The sequence below is a fragment of the Cricetulus griseus genome, chromosome 6 (assembly GCF_003668045.3).
Source record: "Cricetulus griseus strain 17A/GY chromosome 6, alternate assembly CriGri-PICRH-1.0, whole genome shotgun sequence".
Lineage (NCBI taxonomy): Eukaryota > Metazoa > Chordata > Mammalia > Rodentia > Cricetidae > Cricetulus > Cricetulus griseus.
The window spans coordinates 72535795-72563663 of record NC_048599.1 but is presented as its reverse complement, the minus strand read 5'-3'; the positions used below and the strand labels follow the sequence as shown (position 1 = coordinate 72563663).

At 46.5% G+C, this 27869-nt stretch overlaps 1 protein-coding gene across 4 annotated transcripts in view; it reads left to right on the top strand.

Moving 5' to 3' along the window:
- Positions 1-20710: 20710 nt before the first annotated feature.
- Positions 20711-27869, top strand: part of Wt1 (WT1 transcription factor) — a 44843-nt gene continuing 37684 nt past the window's right edge. For 2 of the 4 annotated variants that reach the window (XM_035446883.1, XM_035446882.1), the window contains exons 1-3: positions 20711-21149; positions 26627-26749; positions 27150-27252. In XM_035446883.1, coding sequence (XP_035302774.1) covers positions 20711-21149; positions 26627-26749; positions 27150-27252 — 665 coding nt within the window. Of the gene's footprint in view, positions 21150-24944; positions 24955-26626; positions 26750-27149; positions 27253-27869 lie in introns of those variants that run through there. The other 2 variants (XM_027422328.2, XM_027422327.2) reach the window with 1 other exon arrangement.

Sequence of the window (27869 nt, the reverse complement as noted above, 5' to 3'; positions counted from 1 at the left end):
TTCCAATCTTTTATTTTAGGGGCCTGAAGCACCAAAGCCAAATGTAGGAAGAGGGAGCAGAGTATATTGGTGGCAAGGCTCTCTCTCTCCGGGTACAGAAGTCTCTACAGCATCCGCAGGAAGGTGGCTTTTCCTCCTGTTCCCAGGCACCATTTGCCCGTGGTGCTGTATCAGTATCAGGCAGCCTGGCAAATCAGCAAGCCTTACAGTGGAGCATCCCACACCTCCACAGTAAGCAAGACGGGAGCCAAGGCTTTCCCTGGATATTTATGTCCAGAATAGAACTGAATCAGCTCAAAGGCTTGCTACAGTTTCAAAGTATGCTTTCCTGCCTCCCTTCTGCCGAGCACAGCCAAGCCAGGGACCCTGACAGAAGTGCCTAGCAAGCCAAATCTTTTGCCCTGAGTAGAAGCCACTTGGGAAGACCGAAGTGGAGGGTTTTATGGTAAGGGGTAGTTCCCTCCAGCAACTCAGTCTAGTGGGCTGGTGAGAGGTTAAAGCCATGAGATGTGCCAGTCATGTGGGCGCCTCTGGTATTAACTGCATAGAAGTCAGTCTACTGAGTTTATGGCCACAAATGCTTGCACATCTCACCAACTCCTCACAGCTAATCAAACAGGGGAATTATTCGATACTTCTATACTTGAGTGTGGTGACTGAGCCAGCCAGGGCTGACAACAGTTTTTCTGCCTCTATTTCTAGAATGTTTTCCTCTTCCCCATCAGTCTCTGGTGTCCTATACCCCGGACACTCTCAATGGGCTTAGGGTGGATGTTCCTCACTTGCCACAGCACTGCCTCAACTGCATGAGAAACATTTAAAAAAATATTTTTCACTCCACTAATGTATTTTTTTGTTTAAAAGAAAAAATCAGTCCAGCTGGGGCATGGTGGTGCACATCTTTAAACTCAGCACTTGGGAGGCAGAGGCAGGCTGATCTCTGTGAGTTCAAGGTCAGCCTGGCTTATACAGTGAGTTCCAGATCAGTCAGGGCTACATAGTAAAACCCTGTCTCTAAATAAATAAATAAATAAATAAATAAATAAATAAATAAATCCAGGCATTCTAATTCTATTCATTTTCTTTTTTGATTAAAACTTTTACTTATTTGTTGGTGGGATGTGCCACAGCTTGTGTGTGGAGGTCAGCGGTGTCAGTGGATCAAACTTAGCTTGGCAGGCTTGATGGCTAAGCAGCCCGTTGAGCCATCTCGTGGCCCTGCTATTTTTTTTCTCACCTTGCACTCCTGCTTTCTGCCCTATTACAAGGTTTTCACGATTCTGACACCACCAAGCTCAAATACAGGGAGAAGCTAAGTCTCCTGTTTCTCTGTGCATGACCGGAAGTCCATCTTATCTATCTCAGCAATATAAAGAGATGCTGATATATTTACCATTTGGGGAGAATCGTTTCACTTTTTAATCTTAATGGTCAATGTGGAAATTAATGGCAAATGCTGAGGTTGTGTGAAGTGGCTCTGGGTGCTGAAGGGATTTGGGGAGTACTGGTCATTCTGTTCTTGACTATCAGTGTGAAACAGAAATACGAAGAATCCACTTTTCCATAAAAGAGGGTGGGAGAGAAGGGTGAGTTGCCAGCCTAACAACAGGCTGAAGCTTCCTATCTTCTCCAAAAGGCCAAAGTTGTAAGACTCAGTCAGAGGTGCGTGGGGTTTCCACTTTGCTCAGGATTTAGCTTAAGGATCTCAGGCCATCGAGTGGGCAGAAGGTGAAACTATTGCTACTCCAGGGATGGGTTCCACGAGAAAGTGCCCCTTTGTCGAAAATAATATTATTAGAAAACACTGTGAGGAAACTGTCAGTTGCCAGATTCTGGCCCAATTAATCACTAGCCATTCACGGTCGGAGACCTCCCTTCCTGGGGCCTGTTCTCGTGCAAGGCTCATTGCAAGGCAGATTTATGAAACATGGCCCCAGCCGCTTACATTCCATGTGCTACAATTTACACATTCTTGTGGGGGTCAAGGTGGGGAATGGCACGCATGCGAATAGCTTCACGTAAACCTTCTCCCCAGCTCATTTTACTGATGCACTACAATATATATATATATATATATATATGACATTCCAAGGTTGTGAATGAATGCTTCCTAATTTCCATTTTTAGAAGATTGCAGGTCTCAAAAGGGCAGTGAGAAATTTCTTAGACTATCCCAGTTTCCTGGCCACAACTCTATTTGAACCGTCTCAGCAGATTTCCAAGAAGACAAAAGAAAAATTTCCCACAAGTCCCGCCATCTCTATTCGCCCAGGTCTTTCTTGTCAAATCTCTGGGGTTTTGTGGCTGTATGGGCCCAAGTATACATATTTTGCTCTGTGTTTAAAGTCCTAAATTAAGTGTCCCCTTGCAGAATACTTCTATAAGAGCCTTGCAAGGTGGCTCAGAGGGTAAGTGTGCTTGCTGCCAAGGCTGATGGCATGAGTTCAAATCCTGGAATCGACATAAAGGACAGAAGTGATTCCTTCAAGTTGTCCTCTGACCTCACAGACTCACAGTGCACATGTGCGCCTATGTACATACACAGACACAATAAAATAGATGCTTAAAAAACTAAAAAGAGAAAGAAAATAGTCAAAAAAAAAATGTCAAATTAAAGGCCACCATGAAGTGGGTCTACCATCTTGCTGGGACCCCTGTCCCAGGGTGTTGGCTTCTTGGTAGGAGGAGGAAGGTCCTTTTGCCTTAATTTTTTTTCTGACCTGAATGGTCAGTCAGAGTCTGTCTTTGTTCCATTTGTCAAAACACCATTGTTCTCTCTCCTCACTGTGGTGGTTTCATTTCCATTGTTTAAAATATCAAAAGTCAGAGCAGCCTTGAGTGGATGGAAGCAGGGCTTGTTGACTGCCTTTGTGGCCAGGAGCCAGGCTCATCTTTGGTGTTTAGCGGACCATGGAAATCATAGCCTGCCAACCAACTTTGGCTCCATCGAAAGGTTACCACACACAAAAGAGTTTCTGTCACCAGTAACTCTGTTCCAGGGCCACAGCACACCGCATGGTGAGTCCCAGAAGAGGGCAACCTCTTCTCCCAGATCTGCTATCTTTCTGTACAACAATAAGCTCATTAAGGAGAAAGCACAGCATTTTGCTAAGAGAACTACCTGATAGGCCTGTTTTTGTTCTGTTGTTGTTTTGTTTTGTATTTTTAAAGAGATTGTGGTCTCATGTTGTTATGAAAAGACACTCACTGTTCAAAGTTAACCTGGAACCTTATTTTCATGGGAAGACAGAATAACTGGGACATTTATTGTAGCTCCTGAGAAGAAATAATGTATTTTGAATGATTCTCCAGTTGTGAATTGTTTCATATTAGACTTTAACATTATTTTCTCAAAAAAGTATTTTAAAACAAAATTTAAAATGCCATGTACCTGTGTGTGGTGCAGGTCTATAGTCACAATACTTGGGAGGTGAAGGCAGGACAATTGTGAGTCTGACACCAGCCTAGGTTACATAATAAAAATATTGTCATAAATAAGTAAATAAAATTAAACAAAACACAAAACAACAACACTGAAAAACCTGATTCTTATGTTGAGGTATGTCAAATACTGTGTTGAAAGGGGATTGCTTAAAAAATGGTAATTCATTTTTCTGATTCTATAAATTGTCATTTAAAATTTTGTTGGGATCATTTACTAAGTATGTGAATATTTAAAAAATTATTATGGGCCATTTGGAGGATTCTTAAAGAGAAGCTCTGGTCAACTTTCCTGAGAGAAAAATACTAGTTTAATGTAAGGGCTTGAAGCAAAGGATGGCTTTATGTTTCTGAAAATACAATAGATGTGAAAAAACAAAGAACAATGTCTTCAAAGCCAGAGTAAAAATGCTCTTTATTCTGTAGTGATCAAAACAGTAAAACAGCAATAACAAGAAGACTAATGTCATTTTGAGATATCTGAGGTCCAAATCCATGTCCCTTTTGATGTTTTCTGGCCCTAAACACTAATCTGTGTGGATGGTAATGATAGGGCCCAGCCTTCCACTCCCAGAGAGTCTGGCCATTGGTAAATACTAGCTGAGTTAAGAAAGAAGAAGAAATATAAATCAGTCTATTTGTTGACTATATTTCTTTCAGAAGGTCAGCTTTCCTTGCAGATAGACCTCTCCATTTTCTCTTGTCCCCTCTCTTAGGCACAGGGATGGGGACAGGCTCCCTGCTGGACAGAGCCTGGAAACTCAACACCCCTATTGTTTTATTTAGTCTTGCCTACATTTTAAGATATAGACTGTGTATTTAGTGTCTCTCAGTGGTTCTACTTGAGTGTATTTCTGTCTCTTGCAGGATTCTAACCCACATGGATGCCTGGAAAGACCAATGGATGACTTCATTTACTTCTCTAGCATGGCACAGTGGTTAGAATTACTTTAGATTTCACATTCTCCTGCACTATGCCACATTCCAGCTGTAAGAGTTTGGACAAATGACAAGCTCTCTATGTCTCATATGTGAAAAAGGAGATTTAGTTGACTGAATGAGTGGAGATTCTAAGAATAGAGTCTGAGCCCTCAGCCATGTACTCTACCACTGAGTCACATCTCCAGCTCAAAAACAGTGCCTGTTTTTATGACTTAATTTTTTCTCCTGTGTATGTGTGTGGGCACATGTACATGGAGCATGTATAACATGGGTACATGTGCGTGTGGAGGCCAGAGGCTGACCTCAGGAGTCTTCCCCCATTGCTCTCCATCTTGTTCATTGAGGCAGAGTCTCTTAGTTAAACACAGACCTCACCAACAGAGCTAGCCTGGCTAGCCAACTTGCTGTAGGCATCTCCTGTCTCTGCCTTCCAAGTGCTGAAATTGCAAGCAGACCCTGACTCCCTTTCAGCAGGTAGATGGATTTTGGAATACAAACTCTAGTTCTCATGATTGCATGGCCATCTCCCAAGCCTTGTTTTTTTTTTTATGACTTTTTACTTGGCATTTCTATGAGGACCAAACTAATATAATCTTAGAAAACCCATCGTACAGTGGCAGTCACTTAGTAAGTGCCCTATAAAAAGTAGTTATTATTATTTCCTATGATTGTCTCTGTGCCATTGCTAGTCTTCTCTTCCAAGGGGCTAAGTGATCCAATAAAACTCCAAAGCTGTGTTTATGTTTCCTTAAAGGTTCAGAAGGGAGTGTCAATGACGGGGGAAGCGTCATCAGTGTCTCTGCAATCTGCCTTTGGAGTGAGAATGATGCTCTTGCTTCCTGAATTGAACTCTGGCAGGCAAGGCTGGTGGCCTCTTATGGCTGTCTTAGAGTTTTACCCACAGACCTCAAAAAGGAACAGGACCAAGACATGTATTAGAGGTTTGGTGATTCCCAACTACCTGACCTGTTCTCCTTTGAAGAGGGAATGATTCAGAAATGGCTGGGGGGGGGGGGAATCACACAGGATTCCTGAAGGAGCAGATTTTTTTTTTTGTAATTCCCACACAGTTCATTGGCATTGTTCTTTATTGTAATTAACAACACAATAACAAAAAAACTCCATTTCAAGGATGCAGAATGGGGAACTTTAGAATTTGGTCTGAATAGGGAGTGAGGAGTCAGACTTCAGTGTGGAGGAAACATTCTGGGACAAAGCAATTGCATTCCATTTGGGCTGTGAGATCTTGCTGTAATCTGACTAGATCTCATTGGATGAAGGACACCATGCTAATTCGAATCTCTGATTCTTAGTCATCTCCACTTCCTATCTGTTTGGAATTCTGAATTTTTAATATTCTCTCCAACCCAACAATTGCTGCTCTACCTACATTGTATTTTGGATGAAGAAGGGTAGCCATCCCAGCCTCCCAGCTTAGACTTCCTTGTCAAGGACATGGTGTAATGACCCCTTCTTGAAATGGCAGTTCTGAGAAGTAAAGAGAATGGATGAGAGCCTTGAGCATGCAGCAAACGATAGCTAATAAGAGTAAGTCTTGCTGTAAAAGGAATCAGGGCAGGAGTGGGGGGACAGAGGAAGAGGGAAAACATATCCTGATTTCATGAAGCAGCCACCCCACAGTGAGCCATTGGGGAAGCATAGGAGTGAGTTTGTACATACTCTGAAAAATCCGAACACTCTTTTATAGAGGATCGTCAAATGTCCCAGTAGGACTGTTTCTCTTTATAGGCTTCAGCTTAGAAATATGTCTTGATTATGGCAATATTTTAGTTTTGACATCAAACATCATCAGATTTTTTTTTATCTTTTCCAGCCTTATCCATTGCTTTGGTTACTCTTGCTGAGTAATTCTGGGGTCACCCAAGTACTTTTATTCTAGAGACCTTCCAAAGTCAGCCAAGGCAGTGGTTTTGCAAACTACCCTTGTTTGTCGACAAAGGTACATTAAAACAATCAAGGGACTGACTTCTGTCCAGGGTGATTATTTTTAATGTCTTACTGGACACATTTGAAATGCTTTTTTGGGTCCTTTGGGAGTTGAATTGGGAAAAATTGCTTTTTTTTCTTTTATTTTGTTTTAAGTCTTGGGATGTGATCTTTGTTAAATGTCTGTGATGTTTGCACATTGTGTAACACTCCCTCCAAAGGCTGTTGGAATTTCATCAGCATCAAAAGGCAACAAAGACACAGGATGGAGAAGATGAGCCATTTCTCTGGGCTTCATGCTCCTTTTCCTCGGTCTGTGCTACCCAAGGAGCTTTAGCAGATGGGTTTTTCAGGTTCCATCAGACAGTCACTCCAATTCTTTCCAAACCAGAACAACTTCTACTTCAGGCGTCAGTGACTAATTCTAGAAAAAGATACCATCAACATGCAAAGTATCCCAGTGAAGTGCAATGATATTTTTCTAATTATGACAACGTTGTAATTAACCAATTATTCACATACTTGCCAGAGACCCTCTATGTGAAACTTGAGTGGCAGACAAAATCCTGCATCTGGTATAAGTGAGGATTTTTCTATAATGCTTCTGTTTAAAATAATGATTTATTATTATTATTATTATTATTATTATTATTATTATTATTATATGTTTGGAGGGTAGAGGACAACTTTGCAGAATTAGTTCTCTCTCCCACTGTGGGTTCCAGGAATGAAACACAGGTTGTAAGGTTTTCGCATCAAGTGCCTCTATCTTCCCAGCCGTCTCACTGGCCCCCAAGGACACTTCTTATAGGACAGAACATGCCTCAGATATGGCCAAATCCTGTAACATAACCAGAATCCAGAAACCAGTGTTATATGCCCCCAGTTTGGTTGCTGGGCCTGTAGAAGTTACTTGGCAAAGGAAAGTGAGTGCTCTTTGTAACAGAAAGTGGGTCCTCCCTTCACACAGGCCTTGCTTGGGCAGCCTGTTTAATATCTTATCAGAGAGAAAAGTGAGACTGGATGCTCTCAAAATCTCTTGCATTTTGTAACTTTCTGAAAAGTTAAAACTCAAAAGTCAGTGAAAAAAATGTTTTCCATATCCCATTCAGCTGGTGCCAGGTTGAGTTAGGAAAAGGTAAATGACATCTTAGCAATACTAAGACTCCTCTCACCCACATGAACACTCAAGACATGGGTGATACTTCCTTAAAGACAATCAAGACCAGCTACCTCCAGGATTCATCTTTCACAAAAGCTCAGTGGATGAAGTTTCAACACACACTCCATTCTATGGCACTACATGCATGTAACCTGATGGAGGATGTCCTGTATGCTGTTAATATATGTTCCTCTTATTGGTTGATGAATAAAGCTCTTTTGGCCAATGGACAGGCAGGATTTAGCCAGGTGGGAAATCCAAATAGGGACAGAGAAAGGCAGTAGGCAGAATCAAGAAGACGCCATGTAGCTAAGGGGAAGGTAGGATGCCTGGCATTCTCCAGTAAGCCAAGACCACATGGAGATACACAGATTAATAGTAATGGGTTAATAATTAAGAGGAGAGACCTAGTCAATAAGAAGCCTTGAGCCATTGACACAAACAGTTTATAATTAATATAAGCCTCTGTGTGTTTATTAGGGGCTAAACGGCTACAGGATCAGATGTGACCAAGCAGGACAGAAACTTCTGTCTACAGCAACCCTTCTGCTTTGAGCAAGTGACATGGTCTCTTGTTTGGAAACCTAATTTCTGAACACAGCACAAGTGAGGGTCAGGATGGGTGTTCCACTTCCCTCTAGGATCCAATCGGGATAGACACCCGGCTGCATTCAGAAAAGAAACTTGTCTTTACGGAAATAGGCTAGCTTGACTGAACAGATGTCCCTGCTTGTCCGATAATAATGATACACTGTGTTTGTTTGAAAGATGACTCAATTATTCATTCTGACTCCAAGGTCCCAGTGCAAAATCCTGGATCCCGATCCCATGGATTTATCACACCCACCGGAGGATTCTGGCTTTCCAAACCTCTGCATGGACTATCTTCTTCCATTAGAGTGGGTTCGCCCCTTCCAAATGATAAAATCTTCCTTCCCTGGCCTGAATTTCCCTCAACTTCTTTCAAACACAATTTGTGGAAACAATGTGTGAGAACACAGGACAATAGGAAGCGCTGGTGGGAATTCTGCAGTAAATATGTCAGATGTATAAACTAGCTGATGATATTTATTTGGTTTTCAAGAAGAAAGTATTGGGATATGATAAATTATGATCATTTTTCAACAACTCCGATTTCTCCAGCGATGCATATATGTTGGCAGACCTCAGTGGATCTTGCTAATTTATTTGTAGCTCATCAAAGAAACACATAAAATGTAAGTCTTGGGACAAGCAAACTGACTGGGAAGCTGAATTGGGTAACAGCAGTATTTTCCTACACCGTAAGTAAACATGGCAACATGATGATAAGGGTTTTTGTCCCACTCCTGGCTGAACTTTAAAGGGTGAGATGGCTAATATCTAGGGACTCAGCTTTGTAGTCTTTCCTCACAGAGTGTGTCATGACTCCAGAGAAGGATGCTCTGCAGCCTGTCCCACAGAACCAGGTCAGAATATTTCTTAAGAGATTCCTAAGGTGTCATTGAATTACAGCAGGAATTCGGGGCTCTCTGTGTCTTGATGGGCTGTATTTTAAAGTAGGCACATGTTTTTAAAGTTAATGTGATATAAAACGGAGTCACAACAAATCCCCATTATGTAAGTGGTGAGAAATGACCAGGCGGGGTGGAGAAAGGAAAATATGTATCTGTACATACACCACAAGTTGATATTCCAAAGATGATCTTTGTGAACATAAAAGTTTATGCTGTCTTCAATGTGTAAGATTTAAAAACACACTAGTAGTATTTAGGGATCCTGGAGCATCTGCCCTGAGTTGACATGTCCTCTGACTGTCTTATTGCTCCACATGGAGTCTCCTCTCCTAGTTAAACTAGTGTCTCCACAGTTCCCTTTGTGGACTGTATCCAACTATAGCCTTTTCCTGTTGTCACCTCCCTAATTCTTTCACCAACCTTCTTTAGCCTGGGGAAAGGCATCTCCCAACTCCACTGGGGGAGGAGCTGGAATGGAGAGATTCGGCTCGAGGCTCTTCTTCCATAAGCTTTCTGATTTTACTCCTGGTAGAAATGATGTCACAATCTCTTTTACTGATGGTTCCCTAAGGGAGATTTTCAAACTCAGCACTGCTGATGTGTTAGCCTGGACAGTTCTTTGTTCTCAGTGGCTGCCTTGTGTTTTGTGTTGGAGTGTGAGGTAGTATACCTGACCTCTGCCTGCTAGATGGTAACAGCATCTACTGTCCACACAAGTCTCTAGGCCAGTGGTTCTCAACCTGTGGGTCTCGACCCCTTTGGCAAACCTCTATCTCCAAAAAAATATACATTAGGATTCATTATAATAGCAAAAATTATATTTATGAAGTAGCAACAAAAATAATTTTGTTGTTGGGGGTCACCACAACATTAGGAACTATATTAAATGGTCGCAGCATTAGGAAAGATGAGAATCACTGCTCTAGGCACTACAAGATGCTCCCTAGGAAGCGAATGGTCAGTTAAGAAACCTTGCCTGGTAGTGGTGGCAGCCGCACATGCCATTAATCCCAGCACTCGGGATGCAGAGGCAGGCAGATCTCTGTGAGTTTGAGGCCAGCCTGGTCTACAGAGAGACCCAGGACAGGCTGCAAAGCTACAGAGAAACCCTATCTCAAAAAAAAAAAAAAAAAAAAAAAAAAAAAAAAAAAGCGGGGTAGTGGTGGTGCACACCTTTAATCCCAGCACTCCAGAGGCAGAGGCAGGCAGATCTCTGTGAATTTGAGGCTAGCCTGGTCTACAAGAGCCAGTTCCAGGACAGCCTCCAAAGACACAGAGAAACCCTGCCTCAAAAAAACCGGCTCCCCCCCCCAAAAAAAAGCAAAGGAAAGAAAGAAACCTTGCTTATGAGGGCGCCCCAATTCTTCCTATATTTTTGAAGACAGGGATCAGGACTTTAGCCATATGTAGGTTTATGCTCAGTTATTTGATGAATAAGAATAAAATCTGCGCTTTAAGATTGCCAGTAGGAAATTTCTAAAAATTAACTAATTAGGTTTGGTTGATTCTGACTGGGTTGAAGGAAGGAATCACCAAGCAGAGATTGTCACGGCATCGTTAACGCACTCTTGTTGAAGATGACCCTAGAGCAGTGGTTCTCAACCTTTCTAATGCTGTGACCCTTTAATACAGTTCCTCATGCTGTGGTGACCCCCAACCATAACATCATTCTCGTTGCTACCTCATAACTGTAGTTTTGCTACTGTTATGAACCATAATGTAAATATCTGATATACAACCCCAAAGGGGTCTCGACCCAGAGGTTGAGAACCGCTGCCTTCTAGGAAGTTTATTGCTTCTGTTTCCAAATGAGAGCCATGTACTGAGGGTTGTTTTCTTCTTTTGCTTGGCTGTCAGGATTCTCAGACCCACATCTTTCTGTTTGATTATACTATAGTATTTCATCCTTTGATGACTAATATTTTAATCTCACTAGCTCCACTTAACTCTGGCCTTTCACCTTTGCTTAAGATTTCTTTTCTCATAAAGTAAAATATGTTTTGTTTGTTTTTAGGTTTTTTTGAGATAGGGTTTCTCTGTGTGTAGCCTTGGCTGTCCTGGAACTCACTCTGTAGACCAGACTGGCCTTGAACTCAGAGATCTGCCTGCCTCTGCCTCCCGAGTGCTGGAATTAAAGCTGTGCACCACCACTCTCTGGCCACATTTTCAATGCATAGAGAGAAAGAGGTGCAGCACATAGACAGATTCTGACTTTTAAAAGCTAAAGCTGCTCTCATGCAGCTTCATTCTAGTATGATGACATCTCTCCTTCCTTCCTTCCTTCCTTCCTTCCTTCCTTCTTTCCTTTCTTTCTTTCTTTCTTTCTTTCTTTCTTTCTTTCTTTCTTTCTTCCTTATGTTTTTCAAGTCAGGATTTCTCTGTATAGCCCTGGCTATCCTGGAACTCACTCTGTAGACCAGGCTGGCCTCCAACTCAGAGATCTGCCTGCCTCTGCCTCCAGAGTGCTGGGATTAAAGGCATACAGTACCATGCCAGGCATAAAATAAAAATCTTAAGTAAATGACATATACTTATTATTTACCACCCAAACCAGGGTACTTTGGAAATAAAAGGAGAGCAGTTTATAATTAACTGGGGATAGCAGCTGAAACTGAGACAGTCCTGCCCCGAATGAATGATCCTCCAGGTATAGAGTAAACATCACAGATAATGATTATTCTATTCCTGGCTAGGAGATAATTAAAGACAAATATGTACCTGACACAGAGAACCATGGCTAAGTTATGGGCTTCTTATTTATCTTGCATCGCACGTGTTGATTGGAGAGTAATATTTATTATCTCTTGGGAAATTTTATAATTAGCCTCTGTATCAGTAGAGGAAGACATTCTGGGCTTTGGATGTGATTTCTACAGTGATGGGGGTGTCTCAGATCTGGAAGAGTGATCACAATAGGAGGCCCAGTGGCTGTGATTTATAGAGTCTTGGATAAACGCACTATGGAGTAGTGTTAGATTTCCAATGACTCTGTCTTATTTTCTCTCAGTTGCTTCTCATAAACGTTTGTAATTCTTGAACAGCAAGCTGATACCACACTTAAGCTTGTTAATGGAACTATTAATAAATGCTACGTGGTAGTTCCAGGAAGAGGGTCAAACTGCTTTTTCCTCTGTGTTTGTTGATAATTTTCCTGCTTCTTTGGGAAAGCATGGGTTGCCAGGGTCTTGGATAGGTGCTTGGAATTCTTCAGATGTTATAAACAGTAATAGTAACAGGGAGTCAACAGAGGACTTAAAGTCGAAAGTCTGAAACTCAGCTGATGCCAGGACATGACCCCACAACTTTATACATGCAAGAGTGAGATTTCAACATGGGATGGGAAGCATAGGAAGATGGAAATCCATTTCTGTGCATGGTTAGACTGTGTGCTAGTGATGCATAAAACACGCCATTCTGTGAATGCTGTAATTCAAGCTGCAGCTGGCTGACTTATGTTTTAGTCAAGGTTACTATCTGATTAGCCAAACTGAAAGTTTAATAACTATCAATTATTAATGTCCTATTATATGCCAGGCAACACACATATATACTGGGATTTTAGGATTATTGCCTGACTTCTTTTCATTCACTCATTTGTTCCATCATTCAATTAACATTTGTTGGCCTTTTTTCCCCTTTGCCAAGCTTTGTGTAAAAAGTATAAATGAATCGTAACACTTTTCTCCATGGCTGTATTAATTTGTTCTCAAAACATATCTGTGGAGTGGTGCTATAATCCACTCCTGTTCAGAGTCAGGACAATGATGGGTCTGAGAATGCAGAAGCCACCCTGAGTCAGGAAGGTAGAGCATAGGAGGACTTAAACCTTAGCAGCCTGACCCGAAAGACCCACTCTTTCTGCCTCGCAGGGTATGGCATAGTAAAAGTCCACCAGTGGAAAACTCTAAGCTTCAGAAAGAAGATGGTCAGAGAAGGATCACTATCCCAGTGACAGTGGCACCCACTCTGTCCTAGGTAGTATTCTGAAAGGTTATGTGTGTGCTCTCATTCACTTGTCCCATAAAGAAGGCGTCGTGCCCACTTCAAGAAATGCAACAGCCCAGTCTAAGAGGATAGCTCAGTGGATAAAGTGCTTGCTGTGGAAGCATAAGGGACTTGAGTGTCGATCCCAGAACCCATGTAAAATAATCTGACACCGTGAGGTATGCCTGTAACCCCAGTCCTGGGGTTGGAACAGTAGAGACAGGTAGAGCCCTAGGGCCAGTCAGCTATTATAGCTAAATCACTGAATGCCCATTCAGGAGGGACCTTGTCTCAAAAAATAAAGTGAGAGTGATCAAAGATGACACAAGTGTTGACCTCTTGTCGCTACATACATACATACAGGTGCATACCCACCCACACACAAACGTGATATGCAGTTTTCTTTTTCTCATGTCCACATGCAGCAGATGCTGGGCCTCTGCACTGTCTAGCACTTTGGTTTTTATTATCAATCTCATTTACAGATAACAGTACTGAAATAGGAGGAGCTTTCATTATCTCCTCAAGGTCTTGACCACCGGCAGAGGCAGGTCTAGAGCTTCGCATTTTTATGCCTTACTCTAAAGTCTTTATTATTATGGACATGCAATTCACACTTGATGTTTGACTGTAGAGTCAATACAACCCCGGGTTTTACCAGCCTATGTGAACCTCTAGTCTTGAAAATCTCCATTTGATTTGGAAATAAAAACCCTCTATTTCTATTTTAGGACAAATTTTAGGACAAGTTTCCTTTGAAATGGCAAGTTTTGTTCAAGGGTAACAAAGTTTCTATTTCCTTCCCTTTTCTCTGCTCTAAACCAAGAACTTGCCAGTTAACAACAAGCAAAGCAGGTCAAATTATAGGCCATCTATAGGAAGAATAACCACCTTCAGGAGTGCTTCCCAGAGGCTAAGACATGGCCATGCCTTCCCCCTCATCTACTTTTCACAAAAGTAGGTCATGATCTCATTTCTTTTTTACCTTGAAGACAGGAAACCTAAGTTTTTCTGGGTATAAGTGACTTCCTAAGTCACTTGGCTGGCGGCAGAGGTGATATACCCTATCTCTGCGTCAGTAACTGTTTCTGGTTCTATAGGGTTGTGGAGGCTGTGTGGAGGCTTTTCTAGACCTAGTTTTCCAAATTCTGCAAACCCCCATATCTGTGAGTAGGGTAAGACACTCGCTGAATGCATTCAAACAGGGCAGAAGGTGACAAGAAATGGGGACTCTAGGTTCTTCTCCCCCCTCCGAAAGCTCCATGTTTTCAGTTGTTCAGTCCTATAGCATCCCTGTTGCTTTACAGTATCTGATTTGTTTCACAGAGAGCTGCCTGCAGGCCTCCTGGAATGGATGGTCCCTGAGGACAAAGGAGGACTATCCTGTCACTAATGAATTCCAAATCTCTGCTACAATGCTGGCAAGTGAGCAGTACCAAAGTATAGTCACTATGTGGTGCATGAATGAATGGCACCATAAAAGATGATGTACACTCATCTTTGAGGATGGAGGGGAGTGTCCCTTTTATCTGGTAACAACTTGATTTAAAGAAAATCTTGAGGATAGTGTTTGCTTTTTAAAATGTTATTTTGTGTGTGTGTGTGTGTGTGTGTGTGTGTGTGTGTGTGTGTGTGTGTGTGTGGGTGGCAGGGGTGGGGGATCCATGTCAGAGCCTCAGTGTGTGGAATTCAGACAACAGAGTTGGTTCCTTCCTCTCATTCCAGGGACAGAATTCAGGTTGCCATGCTTGGCACTAAGGAGCTCTCCCAGCTAAGCTCTCTCACAGGCTCCTTTCCTGACACCCCTGCCACTCCCCTTCCTCATCCACTTCCAGGGAATACACATCCCCCTGCGGAATAGCTGGGCACATGCAGACCGAGGAGCTCTTCACTGAGGGCTACAGGGCCCTCTCTAGCTAGATTCTTATGAAGCTGACTGATCTTAGGAAAACACTGATTCTCCACCCTCCCACTCCACAAACATATCTCAGAGACTTTTCTACATGCCCCCCACACACACACACAACAAACAAACATCGAAAACCCAACTCTGGAAGACTGAAATGCAGACTGCCCAGAGCAGCTGTCCCTGTAACAAACCAGAAGCCACAACAAGGCTAATCCTCTGCCTTGACACCACCTTCCACATTCCTAATTCAACATTTGCATATTCTTACAACATGCACTCAGGGATACCGTGTTTTATATGAACATTTATACGCCAGCACGCTGGCAAGGGGCTGACTTCACTGGAATACTTAATACATCTGAATGATTTATAACTCGTTTTGTCTAGGCATTTTTGCTAATAAATTTAACAGATTCCCCAGTACTGCCTGGTCCTTCATTTCTTCAGGGAGTCAAGGTGAGAGAAAAATAAAAGAGCATATTACTAAGGGAAAGAAGAAATTGCTCTACTGGATTTAGAACCCAAATAAAATTACAACACAAATAAAATCTCTGATTAAAGTTAAACTGAAGAAGGCAGGGGAGAGAGGGAAGGAGAGAGAGAGAGGGAGGGGAGAGAAACTCCTAGTTGACATGCAGTTCTGTAATTATGCTACTTATCAAAGAAAAATCACAACCTGATGTTTAGATTTAGCAAGCTAGTTTTCTGAGGAATAATTCATTCACATATAATCAAATTCAATGTTGACAGAAAAATGACAGAGTGTAGCCAGGAGTGAATGGGATGAGTTGAAATCCTGCCTATAAAATATTATCTTTTATAGGTTAAAAACACAGAAACAAATACTTTGAAAGAATTTTCTAAGATTGAAAGATTTTTAAGTCTTAAAAATATCAGGTGTAGAATAAGTTGATTTCTTCTTCTTCTTCTTCTTCTTCTTCTTCTTCTTCTTCTTCTTCTTCTTCTTCTTCTTCTTCTTCTTCTTCTTCTTCTTCTCTCCCCCCCCCCATTTCTTCCCCTTGCTTGCAAAGTTGAATCTGGGGTCAGGAGTTCTAATTGTAACCTCAGACTGGAATTCCAGATGGTGCGCTCTGGACTGGAAGCACCTCTCAGTTCATCAATTTCATGGGCTCCCATATCTGCTCTGGCCACGGCCTGGTCTCCATCCCCACTGTGGCATTAATGCAGAACAAATTGAGACATATCCTCTATATAATTAGTTCCAGAATTTAAAAAGATTTACGGGATAATAATAGAGGCACCGCTGCTGAATCCTTTCATTGAGGGCTCTTTGGGAGCTGGGGAACCGGTGGTATGGCATCAACACACTGCGGCTCCAGGCACCATGAATAGGGGAAAAGGGCCAATTTTGCATCTCGCACCAGGCAGCGCTAGGTGGTTCTAGTCCTTAACCAGGGGTGGGGGTGAGTTTGAAGCCCAGATGTGAGATTGGTTTAAAAAAAAAAGTAAATAAAGATCGAGACAACTTTCAAATGAAAGAAGCCTAAGGGTGGGCTGTTTAACAAAAGGCCCTCCGATGTTTACATTTTTCTTTTATTTCCGCAAAGTGAAGCTATGGCTTTTGCCAACAATGCCAGTCTGGAAACAGCCCTAGGCGCCTTCCCCCGCAGCCCTAGGCAGATTGCTGACTTAGAAACGCTGGGGTTCAGGACGTTCGGCCCAAGGGCAGGGGCTAACCCAATGATTCCCTGGCCGTGGACGCTGGCGGGCGGCCTCAGTCATTGACAGATCCCAGGTTTTCAGCGTGTTTATTCAATTGTCAACAGCTTCAGGGTGACCAGCCGGATCACGGCCCTGGCGTGCGCGCTGGTCCCCGGGGCCACCACAGCGGCCAGGCTCTGGGATCAGCCAGCTGACAGCCCTGGATGAAAGATCTTCGCTGCCCCCCTTTCCACCTAAATGCGATGTCTGAATCTTGTAATAATTATGCGCCTTCTAAGACACGATGGGTACTCTTTGTCCATGTATTGAAGCCACATAGACTGCCAGGCTCTCTCTTTTCTACCATAATCCATCAGCACTAAAGAGACAGAGATGACGGTTTAAACCACCCCTGAACGAATTGGACGTCGAAAGTTCAGGTTTTCATTTTGAGCTTGACCAAAAATCTTTCTATACGTCTTTGAACCATACTGTTATCAAAGCCCAGTGGTTTTAGAGCAAACAGAACACTACCTTCCTATCTGATGCATCTACAACCCTGAAAGTAGTGGAGCGCCACTGTCAATATTTTCTTTGACCACCAATAGGAAACAGAGGCTCAAAAATACAACAGAACTCATCTGGGGTCAACAGCTGTTGGTTACCAGATGAAAGAGAGATCTCATTCTCAAGCCACTGGTCCTTGCTCTTAACCACAGTGCTGTACAGCTTGCTTTTCCTACCTCGGTTGCTCCTCAGTTTCCCCAGCTGGCTTTAGTTAAATCGCTGGCTTTGCCTATGGACGGTTCAGAACGCGATCCTTCCAGGCCTGAGTCTTTGCACCATCGTGGTGGGAAAAAGAAAGAGGGTAGGAATCTTAGTTCTCCCTCCGTGACCTTCATTTTTCTGGAAGCCCAGAGGGCCTCGGATGGAGGTTCAGGGTGTGACACCCCCTGGCCAGACTGTACGTAGCTCTCCCAATCAATTCAGGGCACTCAAGTCGGTGTAGCTAGGCATCTTCCGGGGAAATCTCAGGACAGTTACCCAGAGGAGAAAGGTGGAGAGTGGGAGGAATGGAGTATCCTGTGACCCCCAAAGGTTTGCGGGTCCCAGAGCACTGGTTTACCGGTGCTTGGGCTTCTAAACCTCTTGTGAGCGAGGTTATCTCAGGAGCGTCCAGTTTGACCAGAGGGCCTCCAGCTGCTCTACAGCTTCCCATTCCTCGCTGCTGGGAACTTCCTACCACTTTCATGCTGGGAGAAGTTGGGGCGAGAGGGCACTCTGGGGCTGAAATGAAGAATTAATCATTCGTAACCTGGGTTCCCCCTCAAAAATTCTGGGAAAAAGGATGACAGAGGAGTTGAAAAAATTCAGAGCATCTCTTTCCTCTCACCCATGTTTCTATGCCACCCGTCTCCTCACCAACCTACTCCCAGGCAAACGAAAATGTTAAACAGGGAGGCAGAGGTGAGTCCATTTTCATTCCTGAGACAAGTCTCAAGAGCTCACATCAAATTGGCCTCTCTACACATCACTTCTATTCATACCTCCCCGAATCTGCAGGAGTCTAAAAAAGAAACTAGCTCCATTTTCCTTTGGTAATGAAATCCTGGCTCTTCAAGTAGGGCTCCTCTGTCCTCGGCGGCGTTTGGGTTCAAGTTAAGGAAAAAGACTTCGAAGTAGAAATAAGAGGCCAGGAGAAGGGTAAAGGGACAGGGATGTGGGGCTTTCAGGGTTAGCTTGGCTTGGGGAGTTTTGTCCCAAAGGGTCTGTCTCCGCTAAAAAGACAAATGGCCCTGCGTACTATTATGCATTTAGGCATAGAGAGTGGAAGAAAAGAGGACAGGGTATAGTGAGAAGCTTGTCTTGAGGGCCCTGCATTTCTTTAAAAATGAAGAAGAAGAAGAAGAAGAAGAAGAAGAAGAAGAAGAAGAAGAAGAAGAAGAAGAAAGAAGAGGAGGAGGAGGAGGAGGAGAAGGAAGGGTGTGTGTGTGTGTGTGTGTGTGTGTGTGTGTGTGTGTGTGCTTCTGGTTCACTACAAATCAAATCAGTCAAAATTCCAAAGCAGCACGCGCAGGGTCCACTACGGTGAAAGTGAAGGCGTCGATACGGATAACTTTCCTTAGGGTCGTCTTTATCTATATAGATAGTGCAATCCCAAGAGGAGTGGGTAATTGCTTATGGATATACTTTCTGAACTCCGTTTCTGACGGCCGCTTCGGGTCCCAAATCAGAATTCACGGCGATTCTAGATTCATGGTTCTATGTGAGTTAAAACCAACGTGTAGTGATCGGAGAATACACTAAGACCGTTGAAACGCTAGGTTTCTTCGAATTCATGGTCAACATCCTTGGGTGTTGCTTAGCACAGGTTTAGTTGGAAAGTGTCGAGCCTCATCCGGATTCTGGAAGCCCGACTACAACCGGCCGCTTCCCGCCCGCGCCTGGCAGTCCCAGACAGAGCCTTCGCTGCCGCCTCCAAGACACCCGGAGTCTGCCCTGCGCTCTGAAACCCACTTCATTCAGCTACCCGCAGACTTCTCCTTGCACACAGGTTGCCCCCCACCCCACCCCATAGATCCCACTGCTTTAGAAGTCTTAAACCAACCCAAACTCACCCCCAAACACCTGTTCTGAGGCGAGGGAGTCCCGAACAACTAGAAGGTGGAAGGAGGAGTTGTTTTTGGGAAGCCATTCTCTGGGAACTCTCCCAGCTCTGCGAACACTCCTGTAGCCACCGGCCAATGGAGCTGCTCCCCGACCCATTTCTTGGTTATCCTAACTGGTTTGCAACCCCCAATCAATCACCACAGGTCCATAATGGGTCCTTCCATCTCTAGAGGAAGCATTGCTTGGCAACATAGCTTTCTGGGCCACACTCTTCCTGCTGATTTCGTAGCCACAGCCTCTCCATTCCCCGTCCTTTCAACCTGGCGCTAGAACATTCCCATCAGTATCAAACCAGGTTCCGGGCATTTCTGCTAAGAGGACCGCCCACAAAACAAACAACCACCACCAACAACAAAAGCCAGCTGCAATTTCCTCCAGTTAATATAGATCTATTAGATACTTCTTGCTGCAAAGGGCCAGTAAGTGTCGTCTATGCTGATTTTAGGTAGGCAGCAACAGCTTCCTGGGTTCCAGCCTCACCAAAGAATCAATTACCAGACAACTGAAATCGTCTCGCGTGTCACAACTGACGTCACACTTCACAATTACCATGCGGAACAATTTCACCTTGAATCTCAACCTTTTGACCTCCTAAAGTAACCCCCCGAGGTTAGGCTCTGGGGTTCTGGACATGGGAAGGCTCAAAGTTAGTCTATTCTCCTCAGAACCCAGGAGAATTCTCTGGGCTCTCTGGTTCCCGCCCTCTTGGAGCCCACCCGCCCCTCTCTCCACCCCACCCTCCACCCCACCCTCTGATTAACAACCCGGACTCTACTCCCACCTCGATCTGGCGCGCTGAGGGGCTCACACTACTTACCTAGAGGGCCTTGCCTAAAGGCGCCTACACTCGGGAAGGCCAGCTGGGAAGGCAAGGGGAGGTTTGCTATACAGGCCAGCTGAGAGCACGTGGTGGACCAGAGAGGAGGGTGTCTCTGAGTTGAACGCTCCCTCGGGCCCGCCCCACACCCCTGCTACGAGTACCCCGAACGAGTGGTGCGAGCTGCCGGGGCAGGCAAGAGCTGGTGTGTGAATGGAACGGCCGCGCATCCTGGCTCCTCCTCCTTCCCCCGTTGCCGGCCCCTCTTATTTGAGCTTTGGGAAGCTGGGGGCAGCCAGGCAGCTGGGGTAAGGAGTTCAAGGCAGCGCCCACACCCGGGGGCTCTCCGCAACCGAATTGCCTGCCTGCTCCCCCTTTCCCTTTCCCGCCCTTCCTCCCACCCACTCATTCACCCACCCACCCAGAGCGAGGACGGCAGCCCAGGAACCCGGGCCGGCCGCCTCCTCGCCGCGATCCTGGACTTCCTCCTGTCGCAGGAGCCGGCTTCCACGTGTGTCCCAGAGTCGGCATCTCAGCACACCCTCTGCCGTGAGCCCGGGTGTCTTCAGCAACAGGAGCAGCCGGGGGATCGAGGCACCCGCAGCACCTGGGCCAAGTCCAGTGCCGAGAGTCCACAGGATCGCAGGAGCGGAGGGCCGTCCGGGTCCGAACCGCAGCTGATGGGTTCCGACGTGCGGGACCTGAACGCTCTCCTGCCCGCCGTGTCGTCGCTGGGCAGTGGCGGCGGCTGCGGGCTCCCCGTGAGCGGCGCGGCTCAGTGGGCGCCGGTGCTGGACTTCGCGCCTCCGGGCGCCTCGGCTTACGGGTCGCTGGGCGGTCCCGCTCCTCCGCCCGCTCCGCCGCCGCCTCCGCCGCCACCCCACTCCTTCATCAAACAGGAGCCCAGCTGGGGTGGCACCGAGCCGCACGAAGAGCAATGTCTGAGCGCCTTCACCTTGCACTTCTCTGGCCAATTCACCGGTACAGCTGGGGCCTGTCGCTACGGACCCTTCGGTCCTCCCCCGCCCAGCCAGGCGTCCTCGGGCCAGGCCAGGATGTTCCCCAATGCGCCCTACCTGCCCAGCTGCCTGGAGAGCCAGCCCACTATCCGCAATCAAGGTAAGGAGTCCGGACAACCGGCACACCACATGCGGCTGTGGCTTGGCTTCCTCGTCCAACGCGGTTTCTCCTCTCTGTTCCTTCCAGATCCCAGCTCTCACCCAGCTGCTTTCCCAAAGAGTATGAAAGGAGCGGGTGTGTGGGCAGGGGAGAGTGGGCTCCGTGAAGTGCTAAGGCACACACACACACACACACACACACACACACACACACACACACACACACACACACACACACACACACACAGCTGAACAAGACCCCAGAGTCCGATAGTTCGCAGGACCCGGGAGGACATTTGGGGTCCCAGGATCCCTGAGAGACTCTGGGACTCCACGGGAAGTAGAAGGGGGCATTGGTTGTAGCGGGTGGCTCTATATTGGGGAAATGTCTGATGCCCCACCGAATTACCACCAGGCTTCGGCCCTGTTAGATTTCAAGGGTAGAAGGACTTAGAGGACTCAGGAGTCGGGTCAGCATTTAGGGACCCCCTGTAATGCCTCTGACAGAACCAAACCCCAAGAACCTCTAGCTCTCCCCAGGAGCTGGCTTACTTCAGGCCCACCAGAAGCAGAAGGGAGCTTCAGAATGCGGGCTTGACACTTAGGGGACCGTGTAGGGGTTTGAGCATAGTTTGTGGAAAAGGTAGTACTGTGGGGATCGCTCCAGGCCACGCAAAGTCGCAGGCTACGCAGGCGCAGGCGGCGGGAATGGAAGACAGCCTGGCTTCCATAAGAAACCAAATCCGTGGAGGGAGTCTGGGAAAAGTGACCTTCTTTCAGCGCTCCTCGGATGCTTCCTAGTCACCCGGAGGTTAGGCTGGGGAAAGGTTCGTAAGGTGTGGATGTTGGAACAAGAACAAGTGTATTGGGGGATCTTCAGCCAATGTACAAGGGACCTTGTATGAAATAAGTATATTTTCTAACTCTCTCAGTCCCCCTCCATACACCTATCCGTCGTTGGCACCCTGGCAGAACCATGGTTGCTGAGCCACTGTAGTTTTCTTCTTTTGTTCTCATTTGATTTCTTTGCTGTTGAGAATCTAATTTGGTTTGATTCGATGTTTTGGGAAAATACTTACTAACACAAAGGCGATGCTTTTCTTGAATCAAAAATTCTGCTGTCCTAGGTCTGGGTGTTTCTGAAATGTGTGGGAAGGGGGACGCCGGGCCGGTACTGTTTGCTGCGGGAGGTGAGGAAGCGTTCTGGGGCCTTCTGAACCCATCCAGCAGCCCCTCGACCACCCGACGCTCTAGTGAAACCGAAACCACTGAAGAATGGGAGCTGCTGGTCTCAAGGAGCAACCTGGAGAGGACTCAGAGTATCCCTCCCCTCTAGGTCTCTCATAAATTAGTGTTTTGTACAAGAGATGTTGGAAGAATTTGCTGCCTTTGCAGAGGCTCTTGGACCGCGCCATCACTTTCTAGTAGGCAGGTGTTACTGCTGGCAAACCTCCGGGTCAGTTTGCTGATCTCATAAGAGGAGAGCTGAGATGGGTTAGGCCGAAAGTTACAGGCCAAACACGAGAAACCTGACCAGTCTCTAAATACAGAACATACAGCTCACCTGAACCTCCCTGGGTCAGAAACCACGCCACTGTCAGGCATGTGTATGACTTCAGTGAGCATGCCTGTTTTTTGGAGAGACTCACTGACCTATAACCCTCAGGGAAGCAAATACTAATATACCACCATCCTTTTGAGTCCTTCTAGGCTCACAGGGGCTTTGTTATTGTGTGTGTGTGTGTGTGTGTGTGTGTGTGTGTGTGTGTGTGTGTGTGTGTGCTTAGCATGGGGGGGGCATGCTTAGCATTCTGCACTGCAAGTCTGGTAGAAGCCGGTAGGAGAAGGTGGGTGGGACTGAGAATTTAAAGCCCGAGGACATTACCATTACACTTGCAGGGGGGGGGGGCGTGTTCCAGATTCTTCTGGAGTAGACAGGTAGGACTGCTACTGAAGAAAGAGCTTCCCGAGGAGCTGAGGACCAGGACCAACCTGTGACACCTTCCCACCACGCTCTGCTCTTCTCATGCCACAAAGGAAAAGGCCGGTGGGGAGGTGTCTTCAGGGTAGGGTCATACCATGGAAGCAGGTTCCTGTCAGGGAACTTACCCTTTTCTCTCCTAGTTAAAGCAAGTGGGTTGTACAGGTACAGTCTGGGAATTGTGAAGCTGCTGCCCCCCCCCCCACCAACTCCAGGTAGCAACTAGGGCAGACTCTTGAGCTCCCAAATCCTTTGAATATCCATTCCTTTTACTTCTGGAGTTCCTGTAGGTCAGTTCAATAATTCAGGATTTAGTTTGGGGTTTTGATTGGGAGATGCCAGCTGTCCCTGGAAAGTGTGAGAATGGCCACCATCATGCTTTACTCTGATTCCACTGTGAAGAATTCAAGCTGGCTCTAGTTACCTGTATACAAACCAGGGAGCCTAACTATGACACTCACTCATCCCTTCATATATATATATATATATATATATATATATATATATATATATTTCTTATATATATTTCTTATATAGCTGCCACCCTAATTGTCTAAACATAAATTTAGCAAACACCAAAACATTACTTGGTGGGGAGGGGGTGTAGATTCTCTATTAAGACAGTTAATGGCTATAGGAACCTTTACAAGAAGCACATAGCCCGAGATAGAAGGAGTGAGCCTCTTAATACTAGGGACTGAAGTCTAGGCACTAGGGGATTAGACTTCAAGAGGCCTCTTAGGTTTTGGCAGAGCTAGGACTTGAACCCATATTTTTCTTCTGTTCCACCCCCCCCCCCCAGAAATTTTGACTGTGTGATTGAGGTGGATTTTCTCTGCGCGGTTGAATAGGCCCTGACAACTTGTGAGTGTGAGATGGTTGGAAAGTTTGTCAGGACCCAGAAGTGAGGGTGAGGATTTTCCTAGTCTGGCCCCAATGTGGCCTTGACAGTCGGCTTCTGACACCCCACACCCATTCCCAGCACTAGCTAGTAGCTAGTGCTCACATCAGCGTGAGCTTAGAGCCCGGGGATCAGCCCTTCCGAAGCTAGTCACGAGAGGAAGACCAGCTGTGATGGGGCCAAAGGCGCCCCCCTCGGGTTACATCAAAGACAGTAGTTGGGTGGGAGTGAGGACTCCACCTATCTCATGGCAGCAAGGTTTTCCGGAACACCTCCCAGGCTTAGCTGTTGTAGGATCTCCTCATCAGCTCCACAGGACCAGGCTGGGGCAGCCTGTTCCGGGCTCCTCCACAGTGGAGGCAGGGGAGGAGTGCTCAGGGCGCTGTGCTCCTTCCTGCAAGGTCAAGGTTGCTGTCCCCTCCCTGGTCCAGACCAATCGTGGGAAAGTGGCTACCTTGGCCTCGAGGGTCTCTCCCTGCAAGGCCTGGACAAGAAGCTTTTGAACACTTTTGATACTTCGCAGAGTCAGCAGTCTCTCCCCCGACTCTCACTCCCACCCTCTTCGAGATGGGCTCAGCTCAGTCCCGGTACAGCGGGTTCCTAATCAGCACTGATTCTGATAAGCTTCTAATTAAAAGAGCTCTCCCTCGGATCCCGCGGCTTTCACTGTTGCCCCTCCCAGGAGCCCCAAGGGAGGGGCTCGAGGTTGCCTGCCGAGGTCGTCGTCTCACCACCGACTAGGTGGGTAGGGAGCCTTGTCGGACTCCCGCATCCTCAAGCCGGAGTTCCAGAGCGCCGAGTGGAGGTCCCCAGCGTGGGAGCTGCAGCCTGGCACCAGCAGCTCTTGCCACCTGCGGTTGAGCAGCGGGTCTCAGACTGTGCGTGCCTTAGGTCTTTGGCTGCTCGGCTCAGAAATGGAGAAGGGTTCGTTTAGAGAAACTTTCTTTATTGCCTCTACTTCCTCCCCCGCGTCCCCCCTTTTTTGTTTAAGTGCTCTTTCACAAACTCCTCATTTCTGATGGGAAAACTCGGGTGGGTGCCTAGATCCAAATTTCGTTTGTAAGCTGTAGGCCTCAAGTAGGACCAGGGCTTTTCTCTGAAAAGGAAGTCCCTGGAAGGCCAGATGTGCTTATTGATCCACACCCAAGAGCTATTAGGGTTGGAGATTATCTTTCTCCACTTCACAGGAAGAAAAATGAGGCACTCTGGGCTCACTCAGGTTGAAAAGCTGACTGATTCCCCCATTCACTAACCAGAGCTCCCGGGGCACTTGTCTTCGAGGGACATAACTCGGTAATTCCTATCCCTTCACTGTGAAACACGTCAATCTGGCCGTGTACATTTACTGCTCCGGAGTGACCCGGATAGTTTGGGCAGTGGGTGTCGCCCTCTATAATTTTGACGTTGGAGATAACTGGCCTCCTGTCTCTATACAGAATGAATGATCTCGGCCATCCCTTATTGAAGAACCTTGATCAACTGGTGCAAGAGTGGGGACTTTGTTTTACCTTAATTTCTAGAGGTTTTTGTTTTGTTTTTGTTTTTTTTTGGCTTTAGAGGCTGCGCAGTAGGAAGCCATTGGGGCTCTAGTGATTGCCCTGAAGGGGCCATTCTCAGGGTCCAGCCTCATTTGCATTCTATCCTGCCAGTCTGGGTTCCCTCTTCCTAACTTCACCACAGGAAGAGGAGGCCCCACCCTCATAAAGTCCCTAGGAGGATTCTTAGGATGCCATCTCTTGCACCAACTTGAGCTTTGGCAAAGCAGGTGGGATATGTATTTATAGAAATTTAATAACAATATCAATTCAAGAATGAGATTTCCAAGACTCGACATTGCTTTTCATCCATTTGGGTGATAGGAAAGAGCACCAGTTTCTGTTTCTCAGAAGGGAAACTGAGGCAAGGAACTGAGACACTGCTACCCAGGGACAGTTAAGGTCAGTGTCCCGCACACTGAAAGGTTAGTCATTACAGCAGTGGTCAAAATTGGGCCCTCTGAGCCCCGGGTAGGCGTGGGAGGGGAAGAAGGACTCGACCCAGCTGCGAGGGTCCTCCTTTTCCAGCCACACAAACCTTCCTAAAGGCTTTCGGTGTCTTGGTGTCAGGCTGTGCAGCCCAGAGAGGTAATGTGCCCTGGTAGTTCTCTCTGCTTTTAAAGCGCAGACCGCTGAACTGGCCCCAGTAATTAATGGAAGTTGGTGCACGGCCCCTGATTTACAGCCCTGAGTCAAAGCGGGGTCAGCGGAGGAAACTCAGTCCTCTGGGCCGAGCCGCCCTTGCGCGAGAACCTCGGTGTTGTTTGTTTTTAAGAAAGACAGTCTCCGCCAGGCGGGCGACGGTTTTTACACCTAACTTGGGGAGGCTCTATTCAGCAATGGAAGACTGAAACATAGAAGAATTGGGGAACAGAAGGAGCTTGGGATTTTAGTTGGGAAAAAGTATGGATGAGGTCATGCCTGCTTTAAGCCTGAATGAGGTTCTAGTCGGAGGGTCCAAAGTCAGGTACCCGATTATCACCCGAGTTCTAGTCGCGCCAATGCTCCTGCTTTTTCCCCGAGCCTAACTGACTCTGTGCTTCTTTCTGTCGGTTCCTCAGGATACAGCACGGTCACTTTCGAAGGGGCACCCAGCTACGGCCACACGCCCTCGCACCATGCAGCGCAGTTTCCCAACCACTCCTTCAAACACGAGGACCCCATGAGCCAGCAGGGCTCTCTGGGTAAGTGGATGGAAAAGATGCGGGTCTTTACCCACTGCCTCCACGTATTGCACCGCTTCCTGCGCGGATCTAAGCCTTACCAAATTGGGAAAGGGGATAGAGTACATCTAAAGGGATCTAGAAATAATAGCTGGCTTTCCTCTGTTTGAAAGATCACAGCTCTGTCCATTCTAAGTAAGTTACAAAAAAGCGCCACTCAGACAAGGCAACCAATGCCAGAGAGTGATGGCAATGCAACCTGAAGTGAGGAAGTTTTCGTTCCCTTGGATTGAGAGCGGCCTTTTTGTCACATGGCTGGCCATACTGTCCGAAGCTCAGCACGCTCTCCCTCGCACCAGAACCCCTGCCTGTGCCTCACACTCTTGAGTCCCGCTCACTACCACCCTTGGCTCTCTGGCAGGCGAGCAGCAATATTCGGTGCCGCCCCCGGTGTATGGCTGCCACACCCCTTCGGACAGCTGCACCGGCAGCCAGGCCCTGCTGCTGAGGACGCCCTACAGCAGGTAAGAAGGTGCGGAGCACCACGACTGTATTATGGTGACCCTGGAGGTGCAGGTGAGCGGGCCAGAGAGGGAAGCCAGACCCTGGCCATGTCTGACACCAGGAAGGTCTTGGAGGCAAAGAAAAGCCTGTACCCTGCCCAGACACTCAAATTAAAGCAGGTGTCTTGGATATAAATTTGCTTTGTATGTAAATGAAACCGTTATGTTTGGCGATAAAAAGGAAGCTGCATCCTTCACGGGTTATTTCTTTGGTTTTTCGAGAGACAGAGTTTTTCTGTGCATCCCTAGTTGTCCTGTTACTTGCTCTGTAGACCAGGCTGCTGGCTTAGAACTCAGGGATCCGTCTCCTCCTCCTCCTCCTCCTCCTCCTCCTCCTCCTCCTCCTCCTCTTCCTCCTCTCTCTCTCTTTCTCTGCCCCTCAGTGCTGAGATTAAAGACGTGCACCACCATGCCCGGTCACGATTTATTTCTCAATGGTCTTTGCTGGGAGCCTTTTGACTTCCCCAGGACCAAAAATTAAGGACCAAGTCCACTCCCACTCCATCTTTTTGTGGGAGCCTTCTGTGCCAACTGGCCACACAGGCCAAACTACTTAGACAGCGTCTAGTGTTGGTCAC